Below are 19,714 nucleotides of genomic sequence, written 5' to 3'. Positions count from 1 at the left end.
TGATCCAGCTTTGCTTTGATTAATATGTTTGTCTCATATATCTCTGTTAATCCAAACAGTGTCGCTGATCGTCTGTAAGCAGGATTGCGCAAGAGCTATCAGGATAGATTTTTACAAGTGGCCATTTCAGTGCAGCGCTGAAATATAATTTACTGGTGGAATGGAATGTACCCGGGACGAAAGCCTTTTATATAACGCTGATTTATGTGTTCGGCTCCAGTGTGGTGCAATATTGCAGTTATAATACTCATTCATGTATAGGGTTCCGAATTAACAGAAAAGAGGGGGGAAGAAAACAGCCTGGTCCTTACCATAGCTTTTCCTAAACTTATCCAGTATTTTCATTACTGTCGGAAGGAAGTTATTTTATGTTATTTATCGACTCATCTATGTGGAAAGAGTACCCATAAATGGGGCAATTTAAATGCGGCAGTTAACACACAAAACAAATATACAATAATACATACAGATAAATCAAGAGTTGAGAACCCTTTCTGTAAGCTTGCCATCTAGCCTTATGGTACTTATGGTATAAAATGTTCCAGGCAGGAACGATGGACTTTTGAGTGCCCTGCTCATGAGCTTACAATCTAAAGGGAGCAGTATGGGTAATTAAAACAAAAGTGGAGGTGAAAAGAGGGCGTAGTAGCTCTCGTGTAGCAGTAATCAGGGTTAAGTGGTTTCATGATGCAGAAGTGTAAATAAAATGAACACAGGTGTGGATGAGTTAGCGCTTGGCTTCAGATGGTGGCTAGCACACGGCTTGTGATGTTACTGAAAGGCTACAAGAGAACAATGAGAGAAGTGAAATAAGAGAAGTGAAATAAGAGAAGGTTTTTTAAGGTAAAGCGGGGCAGTGTTATGGCTGTAGGAGATCAGAGGGGGAGGGGGATCAGGATAAAGGATTGTACATTTGGAAAGGTGAATACTAACGCTTGGCCAAAAAAGAAACAATCTCCCCAAAAAAGTATTTGGTACATATACAGGAAAACATGCATAATTATCCAAAATATGAATTAAGAAACTTGCTTGCAGATCTGGCTAGCACACGGCTTGGGGTGTAACAGAAAAGCTACAAGAGAAGAAAGAGGTTATTGTGACCTCTCAACAGAAATGAGTATAATGTATGACAAAACCTGTGCAACTAATTTCTGGATGTGCTAATGCCATTATTAGGTTTTTTCATTTATTCAGATGTAAATTGTAGAATTTGGGAAAGTGACGCGTCCAATACAATATAAATGCCTGATATTGACCTCCCCAGGTTATTGAAAGTTCTGACAGAAGTTAAAATGATACAATGTTTCTAAATTGAGTTTGCTTTGTTTTTTACAGGAGGAAGATGATGATGGTCTTCCCAAAAAGAAGTGGCCCACTGTTGATGCTTCTTACTATGGAGGCAGAGGCGTTGGTGGCATTAAGAGAATGGAGGTGAATTCATGACCTTGTATGAACTAAACATATTTGCCAGCTGTGACTGCACTATAATGTTGGTTTTTATTCAGGCCTTTAATTCATATTATGTGCCTAATATAGCTTTTTGCATTTTATCTTTGGTTTTGTTGCATAACAAAAAATTATACAAATTATTGCAAGATAACTATGATTCTCTATCTATCTATATTAGACTTGTGCATTCGCATTCGGGTGAACATGAAAACAAACACGAAGGGTGCTTTTGGTTGTTCAGCCCGATTACCAAAGAAACAGATATGGCAACAGCAAAACATACATACACTTATCGCCTAACTAATCTCACTAGTCCCTTCCCCCTCTAGCCTACCTTGTCTATGCAGCATCACAGGGGTTAATGGGAGCAGGAATCTGTAGGATAGCACAAGGAGTTAAAGGTCCATGCAAGTGACTCTATTGGTCACCTGCAGGGGCCTCTTCTGGCATCAACCAATTAGTTGATGCTAGAGGAGGCTCCTGCTGGTAACCAATAGAGTCGCTTTTATGAACCTTAACTCCTATTCCCTCCCCAGGCCAAGTTTCGACGTCAGGAGTTAAAGGTCCATGCGAGTGACTTTATTGGTCGCCGGCAGGGAGCTCCTCTGGCATCAACCCATGAAAGGCAGCTGCCCTTTAGTGGTTGATGCCAAAAGAGGCCCCTGCTGGCGACCAATAGAGTAGCTTGCATGGACCTTTAACTTCTGAATCCTTCGCCGACATAAAGGTCCGTATGACTCTATTGGTCACTGGCAGGGAGCTCCTCTGGCATCAACCAATGAAGAGCAACAGCCGTGTACCATTACCGCGTTAACCCCGTATTAACCCCTTCTAAAAAAACCTGCAAACAACGAAGAAAAAAACGCACACGAAGAATGTACACGAATATTCCCCCAAACAGAGGGATGGGCAAATATTTATGGAATACGAAGATTTTTTCCCCATGAAGAGCTGTTACAAAACCTTCTTACAAAACGTATTGCACTGAAGACTACAGAGAAGTTCTACATGACTGATCTAGTGGGATCTAGCATATCACCTTGCATATCAACTTGGGAACACATCTGTTCTAATGTAAATTTAATAAGGGAAATGAATGCAGCCGTATCAGCACAAGAGCAGGTAGAGTGTTCAGCCGATACCTTTTATTGGGAAAACTTTGGAAAATAAGTATTTCCTGAAAGCTTATGTGACTTTACATCTTTTTTCTAAGTTGGTCCAGTAGAAAGTATAAACTTCAACTAAAGTCTCTACAATCTAATTTTTGCAATCAGAGACCCACCATGTGAAGCTTAAGCTGGAAGGCATGAATTATTGATGTTACAGAATTCTATGGAAGACGTTAACCAAAAAAAGATTTATTATTTTTGAGGATATGGTGCAAAAGATTACAATATAAAACAGTAGATAATGACGCAATGATCTTACAATTTTTCACATTAGCGATATAAAGTCACAACAAGAAGCTTACAGTACTGGGGCATAACTTAAACCTAGGTCTAGGAGATGATAGGGGTTACCTAAAGGTATTGTCAGAGAACCATGAATTAACTCCCAGTGTTTTAATTACTAGTAATAGAATAAATATTTTTTTAAAATATTGTGTTTTCTGCTTTCGTTACTGTCTATAACACTGTAGTTAATGCTAAAAGATTTTTTTTTTATTTCCATTGGACCGCTTCATTAATTTCCCATTAATAACAATGTCCTAGGATGTATAGTAAGTGCTCGGGGTTTCCATTAAGCAAATCCTTGTCTCTGTCAGGTGCGTTGGGGAGAAAAGGGTTCAACCGAAGAAGGCGCTAAACTGGAGAAAGCCAAGAATGCCAGGGTGAAGATGCCGGAGCAAGAGTATGAGTTCCCATCGCCAAAGATTCTCAACAACAACCTGGGAAATTCTTCTTCCTCCCGGAAGTGGTACTCCCCAATTAAGGCAAGTTGTAAGAACAAACTAAAACAGAACTACAAGACATTAGCAAGTAATAAATCTATTGATAACGGATAATCAGTTTTTAAAATATCAACCAGTTGCCAAAATGTGAGACAATTAAACAGTTTGATTCATTGTCTATTGTGATTTTATATAGCATAAACCTTATAATATAAGAACCCTGCTCCTTCTTATTGTATGCAGAAAATAACTGTATGCATAATGTAAATACTGTCCAGGAAAACAAAACAAAGTTGTTTCATAGCATCATCTGGTTTTATTTCTATCATGCGGTGATTTTTGGACTAGGGATCTATCCTTTGATTATAGAGTGGAATTTCTATTTCGTAACATTTCACAAGAAGTCTTGCACAATTACTTAAGATGATTTGGGTTATGGATATTTGCTGTTTTGTTTATTGTATGCTTGTTTATGTTTCGATAATAACACTTTGGCACCCTGCTGGTAAGAATGAAATAATGCACGCCTTTGTTTTGAGGCTTACACGTTGATAGAAGATGGGGGGAATACCATACCATACTACTATACTAATAACATGACAGGCATGTCGGTTGTCTCAGATTAATAGAAAGTGAGGCAGACACATCCCGCATAAATCTCCCCTCTTGTAATAATATAAAGTGAGAGCTTAAGTAGCACATATCAATATATGGATAGCCAATCAAAAGACCAATCCAATATAGAAACACATGTAGCATAATTAATGATCATGCCCTGAACATTTAACAAGGACAAGAACCAGGGTTTCTAGTCCACTAGGCAAACAATGTCTCCAGCATCCACCCTTTTTATATTTGGTAGAAGAAATGGGCTGAGTGGATGAGCAAATGTTCTGTATTTTTTTTACTTCCCTCTTGATTACTCAATTTTGAACATGCCTCTGTTTTTTTTACATCTAATATGTTTATCCTATAACATGTGGAATCATTTAGATTTTTTTCATGGATGCACTGAAAATTCTAAGGTGCAATCAGGTCCCCAAAGACTCTGCATTTTACTGGTGGTAGTGATGGAGGAGCCAAGAGTTATTTTCATTGTTGTCCTCAAATTATTAAACATTAAATCTATTTTTAAAATAAACATGTCATTTTACTTTTATTCCATATTATGATTTTGGAGAGAGATTTAATAATGTAAACTCGGGGGGATACAATGCATTTTGAGCCCGTACATGTAGGGGCTTTGTCATTAAGGGGTTAAATATTAGGCAGATCTTGCAACGCAACAAAGATAAAAGCAACATTAAATTCAATAGCACAAAGTAGAAGTTAATGGAAGTTACCATTTACTTGACCTAGCACATTTGCCCATTTTCATTCAAAAATCAGTTTAATTGAAAGTATTTCCCTTCAATTAATGCAACAAATAATACTTTACTAGCATAGCATAGGCAAAAATAATTTTCAATGGACTGGAGTCTCTGCAGAATGAGACATTCTCCAAATTCTATTAATTAAGACATTTTCAAGAAAAGAAGTAATTATATGAATGAGTCTGGATCAGACTAAGGGTGTTAAACGTGAAGATAGCTTCATTCAGATGCCCATGTAATAACGGATAAGACCTCCAGCACGCTTCTCCTTGATAATAACCATATGTTCCTCTTTGTTGACACAAGCATAGCTCATCCAGACTGCATCTTGGCAGCCCACATTGGATCATGTGAATGTCAAGACTGTTTTCTGGTCCATGGTAACGTGAACACAACATGTTATGGACACTATTGGATATAGAGCCAAGGCAAAATCATGGAACGTACTAAAATCTTTTAGAAACAGGAAACTCAGATGTTGACAACAAGAATCTTCAGTCGTGGAAACTTTATAGCTTGGCAGACAGTCTGACTAGTTTAGAAAGTATTTTATTATGGAATGGTGTCCACCATAGGGATATTGGTCTAGGGTTTGCTTAATTGAGTTTTCTTCAAAATTAGGATGGACATTGCACATTGACAAGTACTGTGTATTCTGAGAGTGAGTAGCAAATTATTGATTACCATCAAAGCTTGTGAAAGTGGTCAAACCGGTTTGCTTTCTCATAAATTGAATAGTATGTGATTGGTTATAATTCAGTTGTATTTATTAAGTCCTTTAAATGTCCTTTACATTCTTACTCATTCTGAGAGTATATCTTGATCAGTTCCTGTATAAATGGTTAATTCCTTATTCTGCATCTAACTTCACCATGCCCCATCTCCCTTGCCTACATTTCCACTTCATTAACATCAACAGTTAGTCTGTATGCTTTGGTATGTTTTATGATGATGATACAAATTGGTAAAACATGTAATACTACATTTGCTCTACAGTTAGAGTTTCTATAAGAGACTGGAGGCTGCAGAAAAAATACTCATAACATATTTTCACTGCATTGTTTTCATTTATTGTCCAAATGGAATGTCTTCCAGCTTTACTTGCATGGTATAAGTAGATTTATTGTGCATCCCCTTGTCTATAATTAGAATTGTGCCCACCACCTTTTAGCCTGGGATATGTTTTAGTCTACCGGCATATTGAAAATATACTAACCTGTTTTAAAAGAAACCGTGTAGTCCCCAAAATAGTATTTTGTTTTTTAAACACACATTGGCATCCATATTGTATGGACGCCAATGCATTTTATTGTATGCAAATTGGAAAATACATTCTGTTGCTATTGTAGTTAGAACATGAGGTTTCGGTCTTATCTAAGTCCTTCCCTGGCTGCCTCTACTGAAACCAGGAAGAATTAGTATATAAGCTTCTTGCACATGCTGAGTAGCACTCCCATTAAAGCCACGGAAGCAGTACCCAGTTATAAGTGTGCTAAAAACCAAAATATCAGTGTTCAGATAGTACACCCATTGTCTGAAATAGTCACTTGGAGCTGTTCTATTGAGCATGTGCGAGGACACGGAGGGCAGAAATCTAATTTTCAGTAACTCCAGTAAGAATGCTTGCTCCAATTTGCATGCAATAAAATACAGTGGAGTCAATGCAAAATACACTATGCATTTGTCATGGTAATATGGCTAGAGCCCTACTTTAAAACATTGACAATGTTTTACAAGCAATTAAAAAATTCTAAACATCACCTGAGACACTTTTCCCACACTTTTTTGTGATTTTTGTTTTGCATGGAATTGGTTATTAGCTAACCTCTGCTGCCCTTTTTTCCATTTGCAGGGTAAACTGGATGCATTGTGGGTCCTGCTACAGAAAGGTTACAGTCGAGTGTCCATAATGCGACCTCAGCCTGGAGATAAGGTACAGAGAGTGTTCACTTGTCTATCACAAGGTGTAATAATTACATTGCTATTTGTCTGTAGTGACTAAAGTTTTATTCCCACTGTCCTATGTCATCTGTCATGAAAGGCCCTTTGTATAAGACCCTTTGCAAAATACTTGAGGACTTTCTGGGTTTGTCTCGAAGTCTCAGGGTCAGTTTCTCCATTCTGTGGGCAGGGGTTGGGCCACACCAACTCTCTGCCCTCTTCCCTCCCACACTCCACCCACTAAAGGCTGTATGGAGCTAGCCCCACCTCTATATACAGTTAGCTCCTCCCCTTCACTTATGCACTCCCCCAAGAAGAGGTAGAGCTCCAAGTAACCTTCCCTGGGAAATTTGTTCAATAAACGATAGTAATTATATATAATTGTTATTGTTTGTGATTTTCAAATTTTGACCTACAGACTGATTGTAAAGAGCTTCAGAATGTGCTGGCACTATATAAATAAATGTCACATATATAATATATATATATATATATATGTATGCAATAGCATACTACACCTATATAATATTCCTATTCATGCCCTTAACATTTCGTGCAGGTTTCCATTGTGCTTTAGTTACATTGCACCATTAAACACCACTGGTTTTGGTATGATTTGTACCAAGGGGATCAAGTTGCCCTTGTGGTGTCTGGAAAATGTTTTATTGCCTCAATGTAGAAAACTACAATTGGTCCAAGTAAAGCAAAAGGTCACATGACCCGCTGCTGCTATCTGTAAATGAAGTAATGCTGGAGACTTACGAAATCCCTGGCACTGACCATTGATATAAAATGCCTCTCGCTTTGTTTGTGAGCTAAGTTTTGCTGCATTTTCTTGGAATATAAACATGAGCTCATGGTTTAACTTATGCGGTTAAGAAAAAAAATACATTTAATCCCAAGTGTGGAAGTCATGAATCCGGATAAAAAGATTCCATGAGTGTTTTTGCTGTGATTTCGGAGCACTTCACTGTGCATATTTACTAAGGTCGGGATTATATGTTTCTCTATCACAAGTCGGCTCATTCATTATCATACCCCAAAGAGTTCTTCTCTTCAGACACCAAATAACCCCGTTCCACCTTTTCTGCCCTGATGCAGAACTTTTATGGTGGGTATGAGTGTACCGTAGTGCTCTACTGTCCTTAAAAGCATGACATGTAAAGATACAGGAGAAGATGAAACTCTGTAAGTAAATTCTAAATGCCATACTTTTTGCTCAATAAAAAGCTATCAATAATTAACAAAGGGCATACATTTTGGTGAAGCTCTACCCCTAGTCACAGCTCCGGCTACACCCCAACTAAAGTCTCTCTGGCCATTTAACAATGTTCCCAAAAATGGCGCCCATTGGCTCAATAAGCCTGTGGTAGCATTACTTCCCATGGGGCAACCATGTTGGTCTATATAAGAGGATTCTCCGACAACCCATAATGCTTGCAATTCCATTTCTATTATACAGTATATTATATTTTGGTGGGTACTACTATGGCTGGAAACATTCCGTGGCAAGATTTCTAGCATGAAATACTATTCTTCTCAATTCCAAGGGGAAAAAATATTTAAGAAATATATAATATTAAGGACAATCCTACTGGCATAAGAACGACGTCTGGAAGAAATCTGCAGCAGCAGTAGAAAGAATATTAGTAAAATGTTTAAATGTTTGGGATAGAAAGAAGGCAACATGGACAGAGTAGACGGGCCAACTGGTCCTTTCCTTATCTGCCATCTAGACTTGTGTTTTTTCTCAGTAGGAAATGCAGTTGTGTTCCTTTAATCATCTAGCAGCAGGGCTCTAGGTTATTATCAGTCACAGCTGATTCCAATAACCGTCTAAGCTTTTGGTCACATGGGGATTCCTGCGGTAAGATCACATGCTCGGAAGCCCGGCACTCAAACTTCAATCGCCATTAGTAGTTATTTTTACAGTTACTGTGGAGGAGGAGGATCTTGTGGAACCAGAAACATCACTGGGGTATTTTTATTAAGTAGATACACAAGTTTAACTAGAAGTGATGCATAACGTTTGTATTATTGTTCAGTTTGAAAATATGTACTTTCCTTAAATTGAACGTGTGCTTTTAAAAAAAAAAAAAAAAAAAAAAAAAAACCCAAAGAACACTATCATTAATAACAATAACTATTTTATACAGTATCCATAAGCTGTGTTAATATTTTTCATCCTACTTTAGTCTTCAAACTAATTTTCTTAGGAGGCTTGTGTGGAAGTTAATCCCACTGACCTCTAAAAGATCAATTCTCGCTAATGACCGGCAACAGTTAAAAAGCAAGTTTGAAATAATATATGTATATAATGTATATGATGAGCAACCAATCAAGATGAGAATCCTATTTTGGTAAAGATTATGCACAGGAAAGATTGCTAACAAGGTGAGCATCATAAAGGTTTAGGGGATGTTATACTAACTGCCTGCCTTTAAAATGCAAGTACGTTCTATACATGGAAAGTACGGGCAGGGGGGGGTCGGCCAAGTTTAAGGAAACGCACATTCAGATTCAGGTTTGGACACAGAGAAGTGACGTGGGATTTCTCTGTGTCCGAAATATATACACATTTAGATATGCCTTTTTTCCCCCAGTGATTATTTTTTTTAAGGGATATTACCATTTTATGAGCGTGCTAACCTGCCTTCCATTGTAATGAGATTAGCAAACCTTCTAATCATTTCCTGTCGCTGACGACCCCTCCTGCGGTTGGCATTCAAGTTTAATGCCGGATCGTATTATTTCCCGGGGAATATAAATTTTGATGCCAGGTTAGAAAGGCACTGTGTCTGATTACACTACGCGTGCTGGCATCTCAGTGCAGACTAAATTACCTCTAAGAATCGTAACTGAAGCACCAGAATCTTTTTGTTAACGTCTGTTCTTAAAGATATCCTGCTTCGTTTCAAAGTCTCATATATAGCAAAACCAAAAAATGCTCCTTTTGGTATCTATTTAAGGAAAAGGGGAAATAATAGAATAGTTCACCCAGATTATACAGTGTTCTTGTAATTTATTATTCTGATAAAAGGATTGAAAGAATGTATTTTCGCCATGGCAACCAATGGAACGGTCCTGGTAAATGGATGATTCGTTTAGTTGCTATAGTGATAAGACTGGTTTTCAAACGGCAGCAGAATCGCTTTTTCATACATAATCCTCTATATTCCAAACGTTAGTAAATCCGCATTTTAGTCTGGGTTGTCCTTGAAAAAAGAAAAAAAGGGTATAATTTAGTATTATTGTTTATGTGGGGATGATAGAGTTAAGTAATGAGCCCTGGACGCTCAGCCTAGATATTAGATGTTTCAAGGGGCAAAAAAATACCATTTTATGAGCAGCTGCAGAGTGATCCAGAGAACACAACTGCCAAGTTCAGCTAGAACTGAAGTCAAGTATTAATGGGATTTTTCACCGGGTGGAAGAGTTTTATTGCGATCACTGCTATTTTCCTGGAAGTTAAGGCAAACAGGTGCATGATTAATTTAGAATGTGTTACCGCAATTTGTAGCACTTATAGAGATAGATTACATCCTGCCTTTAATTTTTTCACCAGGCCTTCGATTAGATTGAAACATAGAAACTGAGAATTTGATAAGGATCGTTCGGCCCATCTAGTACCTTATTTGCTCGATTTTAAGACGAGGTTTTTTTCAGAGCAAATGCTCTGAAAAATATCCCTCGTCTTCTAATCGGGGTCGTCTTATAATCAGACCTCAAATAGAGGTCTGACTATGAGACTAAGATCCAGATCCCCCGCAGCGCTGCAGGGGACCTGGATCCTTCTGTCTCCCTCCCATTTAACACTCCCCCACCCCACACACACTTACCGGTGCTTCCAATTTCCTGCTGTATACCGGGGCCGCGTAGACAACTTACAACTTATACAGCAGGAAATTGGAAGCATCGGTAAGTGTGTGTGGGGTGGGGGGGGTGTTAAATGGGGGGGGCAGAAGGAAGACTGCTGCCTCGGTATACAGCAGGAAATTGGAAGCACTGGTAAGTGTGTGTGTGTGAGGGGGGGGCATAGGGCATTTCTGGAGGCAGAGTGCTCTATGAAATGCCTTTTAACCCCCTTAACACCACTCTGCCTCCTGAAATGCCTTATACCTCCCTATGTGCCACTCTGCCCCATAATATGCCTTTTAACCCCCTAAATGCCAGAGTGGCATATAGGGGTATAAGGCATTTCTGGAGGCAGAGTGGCACATAGGGGGTTAAAAGGCATATCATGGGGCACAGTGGCATATAGAGGGTTAAAAGGCATATCATGGGCCACAGTGCCATATTGGAGTGGCAAGCCTGGGGGCAGATGTGCGTAACTGGGGGGCAGGTTGGAAAATACAAGGAAATAAAAACAAAAAAATATTTTTCTCAATCATAGCTCTTATTAAAAAATGTAATAGTTTACATGAATTAACATTTACTGGTAAAACTTTTTTCCTATTGGGTCGTCTTATATTCAGGCTTTTTCTTTTTTTCTTAAATTAATATTCAGATTTTGGGGGGTCGTCTTATAATCAGGGTCGTCTTATAATCGAGCAAATACGGTAATTTTTCCTTATGTAACGCCTTGAACCGGAATCAGTTATCGGGATTGTTTTAGATTCAGGATAGCTTTACGCCTGTCCCGTACGTGTTTAACTTCTCTCACTTGCTCAATATAGTAAAATTTTCTGACATTTAATCTTATTGCGACTTCCATAGTATTAGATTACTTCTGATGTTCCCATTCTCTTTATATAAAAACACTTTTTTGCTAATCTAGGAAAATCCACTTGTTTGCTGAGCACTGGTATACTGTGCTGTTTTAAATCACATGTATCAATATAGCGTTGTATTGGAGGTTCAAAAGTGTATAAAAAGTAACAAAAATATACTGTTATCTCACATTGTAGACCTCTATGTCTAATAGTTGTACAAGCCTTCTAGACCATGGCTCCACAAACCCCAACACAAGGCCACCACGGTGAATAGAAACCACTTCCTGGCTGCCATCATGAATTCAGTGTAGCGGGTGCCATGAGACGCCCAGTTAGCTCACATAATGCATGCTATGCGACCCCACTGGATGCCTCATGTCACTCGCTTCACCGCGCACACACAGGAAAGCATCATGTGCTGGCTTCACAATGTCAATCTATGCATGTGTGTATACTGTAGTATCTGTGTGTATGTGTATAGTGCTAGAGTCAGTGTGTCTACTGTGTTGTAGTGCCAGATTCAGTGTGTATGTGTCCATAGATGTTATAGTGTGTATTTTTATGTATATGTTTAGGGCTATGCAGTGTGTGCATGTGTATAAGAGTGTAGTGCTAGTGTGTATGGTGTTGTTTATGTTACAGTATGGTATTAGCATGAGTGTGTGCCAGCATATAGTGTTAGATTGTAGCTTACAGTGTATACAAAAAAACTGTCTGCGCTTCTCACCCTAATAAAGTTGGCACCAAATATACAAACATAATATAAATGAGAGGTTTTGGTTATATGAATTGGCCAAAGCATAATTAAGCTCACCCGCCACGTCAAGGCGCACTCTCAATAGGGTGAGAACCTACTCTCACCTCCTACATAGTGGGCACACAAAGCAGTTTATACTGCTACCAAAACCTTATTAATGTGTTGGGGGGGTGCATTTAAACCTCCTCCCAATTAACCCATGGACAGCAAGCTGCAACCAGACAAATGAGGAGCCAACCTCAAATTTGTTTTTGTATATTAGTGTATAGTGTTAGCATGTGTGTGTTATTGTAGAGTGTTTAGTGTTTGTGAGCATAATATGTTATCATGTGTCTGTTATTGCATGGTGTTAGTGTGTAAATGTATCTTAGTGTATGGCAAGGCTCCACAAACTCCGGTGCCAGGTTGGGTAATATATAAAAAATAAATATATGATTGGGAAATCATTTTTTGGCTAGCTCCTAGGTTTAAACCAAATTTGATTAGATTTTAGATTAGGAAATAGATGGTTTCAATTTGAATTTGTGAATTCTTCTTTGACATATTACCTTACCAAGAATATAAGGAATCTTGATTTTCAAACAAACATAGTGATTACTTGTTTATCTTAGCAGTGCTAGTAGGGCTATTACTACCTTGCAAATGCATAACATTACATTCTTCATGCTGATTTTTTTCATTATTGGCTTTGCTGGCCACTTCGCTAGACAATGTATATATGAAATGTAGTATCCTAAAAAAAACCCACACTGCTGCATTTTTGGCAAACTTAACATATGTTTCAAATTTCCTTGGAGTAAGTCCTTCTTTGGCTAAAACCTCGCTGGCTACTGCTTAACACACTGTTGTCTAATGTGAGCAATGTTTCTTGATAATGCTTCAAAAGCTCCCAATCTATTGATATAAGACTTAGAGATTTCTAGTCCCCAGTCTTAGCTTTGAACTTGTCAGAGTAATGGCGCCATGTGTGATGTCTACCAGTCCTGTGGTGTACCATGCTACACAAGAACTAAATGAACCTTCGAAAAGCGTTGGTCTTGCCAGATACTCGTAGGGATCTTTGTGTACTGAATTCAGAGATTATTGTGCATTCTCAGCAACCGTGGAGTGGGAAATCATGAACTGGTAGTTGGGATGTTTCTCATTGTGTGGGGGCTCTGTTTAGAAGAATCAGTGCAACTGCAGACATCAGAAACAGCTATGATTATTAAACCGTCAGCTGTGTAAACACCATGGGAGGTAAAGGTATCGCCAGAATGTGAGAAAACTCTTTTGAGACCAATATTTCCTTCACCCCAACATTAAACAATGCAAGACAACGGTCAGTTATTCAATGGGCTAGGTAAAAAATCTTAAACTGTTGCATGTTGTAGTCAATTAGAAGCACAGAAAGAGATAGTCTGCTAGTATTGTCATGAGAAAGATGTTTAGACCTATTAGTCTCCACATCTGTGTATATAGTAAAGCCGTTACTAGTAGAGAAGGAAAGCGAAGTCATCTACTAAAGTGGGGAATCACTACCTCCAGCAATCAGAAATCTCAAACCAGATGTCAGATACTTCCATAAGTATGCGTATGAACTTTATCTAAAAACCTGGATTTTCTTTACTGCCCTTAATAGTAGGATATACTATCCAGGGAAGTGAAGAAAATCCAGGTTTTTAGAGAAACTTCATATTTAGTTTGATATCAGCTGGCTAAAAAACATTAAAAACCCCATCATTTATATGGTCCCATTTCAGTAATGTTAAGCCATTTTAGGTCAACTTGACTCAAGTGAACTCAGCTGTCAGCTTGTAGCAGATAACTCTAAGGTGTTTACAGTAATAGCAATTTATCTAATCATAGAAATTCAGTGTGTCCAAAAAAATGTGTCCGACTGAGAAGTATATTAAATAGGAAGAGCTACCCAACTCGGTGACCAACTCGAAAGTCTGACTTGCATCACAAGCTCACATGACCTAACCACTGATGATGCAACCAGCTGCAATCATAGACTTTAGAATCAACTCAATAGTTGTTCGAATGGAACTCAAGTTGATCTCAACAGCCTTTCCGCAGCAAATAGATATTTTGTGAATAGAAACGTTTCCGTTTGAGCTTACGTAGTCAAGAGGTTTTGACCGACAGCTCAAACTTTAATGGATCGACATGAGTATATTTTTGTGTTAGGTAACTGATAACATTTTTACAATAATTGTTGTAAAGAAATTGTTTTTGGATTTCCCTCATAATAATATTATTCGATGTGTAGATGCTCTTGTATATTTCCGCTCACGGCTCAAGTGATCGGGTCCATGTATGCAAAGCATGTCATTCAATAATGCATGCTCCATACATCCAAAAGCTGTAGTTTACTACATGACAAACTAACTGCCTGTTAAGGGTTGTTTTATATTGAATAGTTAGAGAAATGAAAGTCCGCTCTAAACTATTTTACAGTGAGCTGATATCCTCATGTGAACCTCGACTTACTGTCAGCTTTCCATACTGAGCTCAGCCAAAGGAGCTGCCATATATTTCACATATTTTTGCATCTCACACTAAGATTTGTTTGGGCCTCGTGGAACTCTTGTGTTCCAGCAGCTGGTTTAATTAAGGCACTTGTGTCATTACTGGAAGGAAGCTGAGATCCAGGCTCATACTTTTGATCCTAACCCTTTCTCCACCATAAGATCACTTTGGAAATTCCCTAGCGGAAAATAGCTTAATGTACCGTTGGTATATTTGTATACAGTAAATAGAATGGTTTTTCTCAAAAGTGACTCCTCAAAACTTTGCGTACTCATTTCTTTATATTGCAGAATTCAGAGGGACTATTTTATTATGTATGTTTATGAAAGGAAGTACAGATTCCATTGGGAAAACGACAAATTAATATTAGCGTTTGTATATAGAAACAAAGAATTTGATGGCAGATAAGAACAATTCAGCCCATCAGGTCCAAGAGTCTCACAGGGAGAAAAGCAGTATAAAGACTGATAATTATTATAATTATAAGGCAGGGCTTGACAAATTTGTTTTGAATCTAGGAGCCAGCTAAAAATGTTGTCCCTTAAGGACAATGGGCGGTCCCTAAACCCATTGAAAACAATGCATTTTGAGCCCGTACATGTACGGGCTTTGTCATTAAGGGGTTAAACTAAAAAAGTTTTATTTTCAACGACAAAAATGAATGATGTCCCAAGGGAACCCCCCCTCCCTTAAATATAGGTCCACTTTCCTTGAATGGCCGCGAGGCGGTAAGAGCGCTGTGTGTGCACGCCGGCCGCTTTAATTTTATATTAGGTGGCCGGCTTGTACACACCGTGCTGCACCGTGAGCAGGGCCAGTCCGGCCTTGCTCACGCGCACCGCACATTAAAGCCCAGCAGGCCGCATGTTGGACACCCCTGACCTAGGCGCCAGGACAAAATTCTCAGTTGCAATGGCGACCTGGCGCCTGGGATTTATCGAGCCCTGTTATAAGGCATGGACTAGCAAGGGGTAAGAAGTTGTTTTAATTGCAATTCCTCATCTGACCACAGGAGGTGTCTAGATTGAGCTATGTCTTAAAAGAGCATTTTTGCCCGCACTGGATTCTCCTTTTCATTGCCTTTTCATAAATATTAACATTCCTTTTACATTAGGTATTTGACTTCCCTTTGAAGACAGACTCAAATGTATATAATACTGACTATGTTTTAATCACTGTGTGCTTAAAGTGGTAAAATGATAAAGACAAAACTAATTCTGATTGTATTTGTTTTTCTAGGGTCGTTGCATAAACTTTACAAGGGAAAAGAAGATGGCGCCTCCAAGATACCCCTTAAACAATGCTCCTCTAATGTCTTCTCCGTCCAGTCCGATCTATATTCCTCCGCAAAGTCCAATCTATAAACCGCCTCCTCCAGTAACGCCTCCTCCTCAACCCCTACATACTCCACCCCCTACTCCATCTCCAACAAGTTCTCTTCCCCCACCACCCCTAGCCTCTCCTCCAGTTAGAGCTCCTCCTCCAAGCAGGCCCCCTCCCCGCCCATCCATTTAGAATGATGAGTTCTCCAGTGTTTATAGGGACGCTGTTGGGGATATTGTAGACTTCATCTTGTCTCTTGGTTGGATTTGAAGTTCGGCAATTTAACAAAAACAATAAACCAAAACCACTTTTTTTACTATATATTCTATAGAGAGACTGAATCAGAATAACCAATGGATTTACCAACCCTTGGCTCAAAGATTTGAATCTTACTATATAGATTTTTCAAAAAAGACTTTGTCTTTAGACCATGGAATCACAGTCTGCATTTACAACAAAGATAAGTTTCAGAGGAAAGCTTTTTCTGTCTAACCTCAAAGGGATCTACTCAGCTAGGTACCAAAACAGACTGGTATGGTGCATATATTGATCTACGGAATTATTGGTTTATTCTGGGAATCTGTTTCTTTAGGATGTCATGTAGGTTTGGGGTCTAAATATAAGGGAGCAAAGCCAAGTTAGCAGCAAGAACGTGCAATGTGGTAAGGTGTCTTGTAAAGCCTTGTGATGGACACTCGCTTCGTGTTATAACAGAAGTTGTTCTCCACCAAATGAAACAGCCAGATGGGATTCAAGCGTTTTCCCATCAGGGCTTCCAAATAACTTCTGTATGTTTCTTTGATAAAAGTCGAATGTTAGGTCACTAGGAGATTAAGAAAGAAAAGACTCTCTGGAGCATGTGTAAATGTTGGATGAGAGCTCATGGACATGTCAAGAGTGGAGTTTAAAGCCTATATGGGACCTGATGATTTATAGCAGCAGAAGGCTGGACCTTTGCAATTAAATGCTCTGATGCTGCAGAGTCTTTAATAATAGATTAAGTTTAACAGATAGGCATCGCGATGCGTTGCCGATTCCTCTCGTTAGTAGGGTAATTAATATCTATGTATACATTAACATTAGTGTGTTTTGGGGTTTTTAGATAGCATAACATAGAGGATATTACTTCTTGCACTCTGTTTAGGGCACTCAGTAATGTCAGTCGTGGGAGTTAAGTTCTTGTTTATTTGCTTCTTTTGTGAATAACTTTTTGTATGCATTCAGGTATATTTCAATTTTTAAAATTATTAGCGGTAGAAGCTATACACCCCCAATTTTACATTTATTTCAGTACATCAGGTATGATACCTATTATTGAAAAGAAAAAAAAAAAAAGAAAACATTAAAGTGTCCTAATGGCTTTTTGGTGACGACCAGAAAAGGAAATAAAATCACTACTAAAATAGTGTGGTCAACCATGTCATTGTATAGATAGTTAAGGTAAATTATTTCCTTCTTCATTTTTTTATACAAGCAGATAATGTAAATGGGAATTTGGAATATAATAAAAATGTATGCCTCACATAAAACCAAAACCTAATTTTTTAATTGATGTTACCATTTTTTAGGTGGACTCTAATTTTATACCATTTTTAATGTGACCATATGTGATCTTTACCCTTGTTTATGATGAAGACATTTACAGCCCTTTTACCTGCTAATTGTATAACCTTTGGTGGGAATATGGTCTACGCATGCTTCACTTCTACAGTAAGGAACTACTGCCAAAGAAAGTTTACTGAGCACCACAATTTCCAGGATTTTCCACAAGGCTAACTGCAGTTTCATTGAATAAACCTGTTTGTTATATCTGCAGTCAGTAAAACATTTAATATTGTTTTAAATACCTGTAGGATACCTGTAGTTTATGTGCCTATGGGCACATGTGATGTACAGTATTCTTGGCCCTGATATATTGATATAATGTGGTATTGTCAAACATGTCTGCATACATTCTTATTCTTGATGTAGATATTATTCTCTGCTGTAAACCAACAAGTCAGACAGTGTTTATTTCCATTCTATCTGAGCAGCAGATGTAAGTTATTATCATACATGGGAATTCTCATCATGCCAAGCAGTGCTTGCTATAATATGTTTTTCATATGTGTGTCTTCCGCTTACTGGAATGTAACCACTTAATGTGTACTAATTATCTGTATTGACGAACATCCGTTTTACATGCAATAAAACGTTACAAGTTTGGGATATTTCTTATCTGGTAGTAGGGATGGTTAAGTGTTCTAAAATGATCCAAATAATTAAGGATATTTTAGTAAGCTTGAAAATGTTGATTTGGGGTTCAAAGAATGTGAGGACCAAGAAGATAAAGTGATCTTTATGATGGCTAGTTGGGTATTAGTTATTCTGATACCAGGTCTTCTGTTTTTCTCACATTACACTACATTTACAGATAAGAGCCTCACCTGAGCATACCTACCAAAAAGCCCTGAATTTGCCCAGACAACCCCAAGAACTACGCATATAGCTGTTCTCCAATAGGACATTAGAGATGGCAGGATGCCCTTGAATGCTTATGCTCGCAAGCAACTTGCAGATTCAGAAAACTGTGAGCTATTTGTGAGGGAATGCAACTTTAAATGTTGTGAGTTACAGGTGAGGACATGTGTGTTCAATGTTAACTCGTATGTCCTTACTGAAAACTCACAAAATATTCCCTCTTTTTTGAGTGGGGGGGGTTAAGCATCACCTTTGAAAAGGGAACAGACCACATCCTGTGCCCCATCCTATTGAGGCGATTAGGTAACCAAAAATTGAAGACAAATCCTACTTAACCCCTGGTAGGGAGTGAGGTCCAAAGGGTGCAATCTTTAGGGCAAACAACTGATTCACTTACCTTTAAATGGCCTATGAAGTGATAATCAACAGGAATTAAAAGGGCACTGAAAAAAATGGCCACTGGCAGCTTAAGGAGTGTGTTTAAATACTAGTGTGCACCAGTGGCCCCCAGTGTAAGAATCCTATATTGCATCCTTCATTGACTTCAAGGGGTTCCATGCAAGTCTATGTCGATTCTACAAGCCTTTTAAACATTCATTGGTATTAACAGTGGTGAAGAAAGCACGGTTTGGGATTCAACTACATGATTACATTAGCTGTTATAAAATCTCTGACAGCTAAAAAAGGTTACGTAGAGGTCAGTAGGAAACAACCTTGCCTAAGCGAATCAATACGGTGCACAGAATATTAGCACCAACCAACCAAAGGTTTCAAAATAAAGCATTAGGTATGTAAGTAATGCATACTTAATGTCTTGTCTTAATTCATGTTAAACCTTTAATTTCATTCACATGGAAAACTGGGAACTCTGCAATGATGTTGTAAGCAGTATAGAGTACAATATTGTACAAGTATGGCAGTAGTGTGTTGCCGAAAAGGCTGTGAGTTGTGGCCTTATTTTTCGGGAATAGACCCTTAGGTAACTTCGGGAATAGACACTTAGACACTTAGTGGATTATCACAGCCTCTCTTGGTCCATTGATGCTGGAGTGTTGATACTTAAGAAAGTTATAACAAGAAAGCAAAGACACCCATGGAAAACTTAAGGTAGGTTCTCCAACACACTTCAGCAAACACTAGCTAACTAAGCACACAACACTAGGTATCCTACTGACTACACAGCTATAACCTTTAAGTGGATACATTTTAGTCAGAATGTTAGGGTTCCACTCTATCGACCCAGACTTTGTTTTTATTATCCCATGTGTAATGTCTATTTGCAGTCTTTAGAGGT

The 19,714-nt window shown here is 38.4% G+C and overlaps 1 protein-coding gene across 1 annotated transcript in view; it reads left to right on the top strand.

Annotated features, from left to right (window-relative positions):
• Window positions 1–18,163, top strand: part of ANTXR1 (ANTXR cell adhesion molecule 1) — a 58,554-nt gene extending 40,391 nt beyond the window's left edge. Inside the window, exons 15-18 of the mRNA XM_053464457.1 lie at window positions 1,336–1,431; window positions 3,215–3,382; window positions 6,566–6,646; window positions 15,877–18,163. Of these exons, the coding sequence (XP_053320432.1) occupies window positions 1,336–1,431; window positions 3,215–3,382; window positions 6,566–6,646; window positions 15,877–16,152 (621 nt within the window). The 3' untranslated portion in view covers window positions 16,153–18,163. The remainder of the gene's footprint in view (window positions 1–1,335; window positions 1,432–3,214; window positions 3,383–6,565; window positions 6,647–15,876) is intronic.
• Window positions 18,164–19,714: the final 1,551 nt, after the last annotated feature.

The sequence above is a fragment of the Spea bombifrons genome, chromosome 4 (assembly GCF_027358695.1).
Source record: "Spea bombifrons isolate aSpeBom1 chromosome 4, aSpeBom1.2.pri, whole genome shotgun sequence".
NCBI lineage: Eukaryota > Metazoa > Chordata > Amphibia > Anura > Pelobatidae > Spea > Spea bombifrons.
This window is presented reverse-complemented; position numbering and strand designations above follow the sequence as displayed.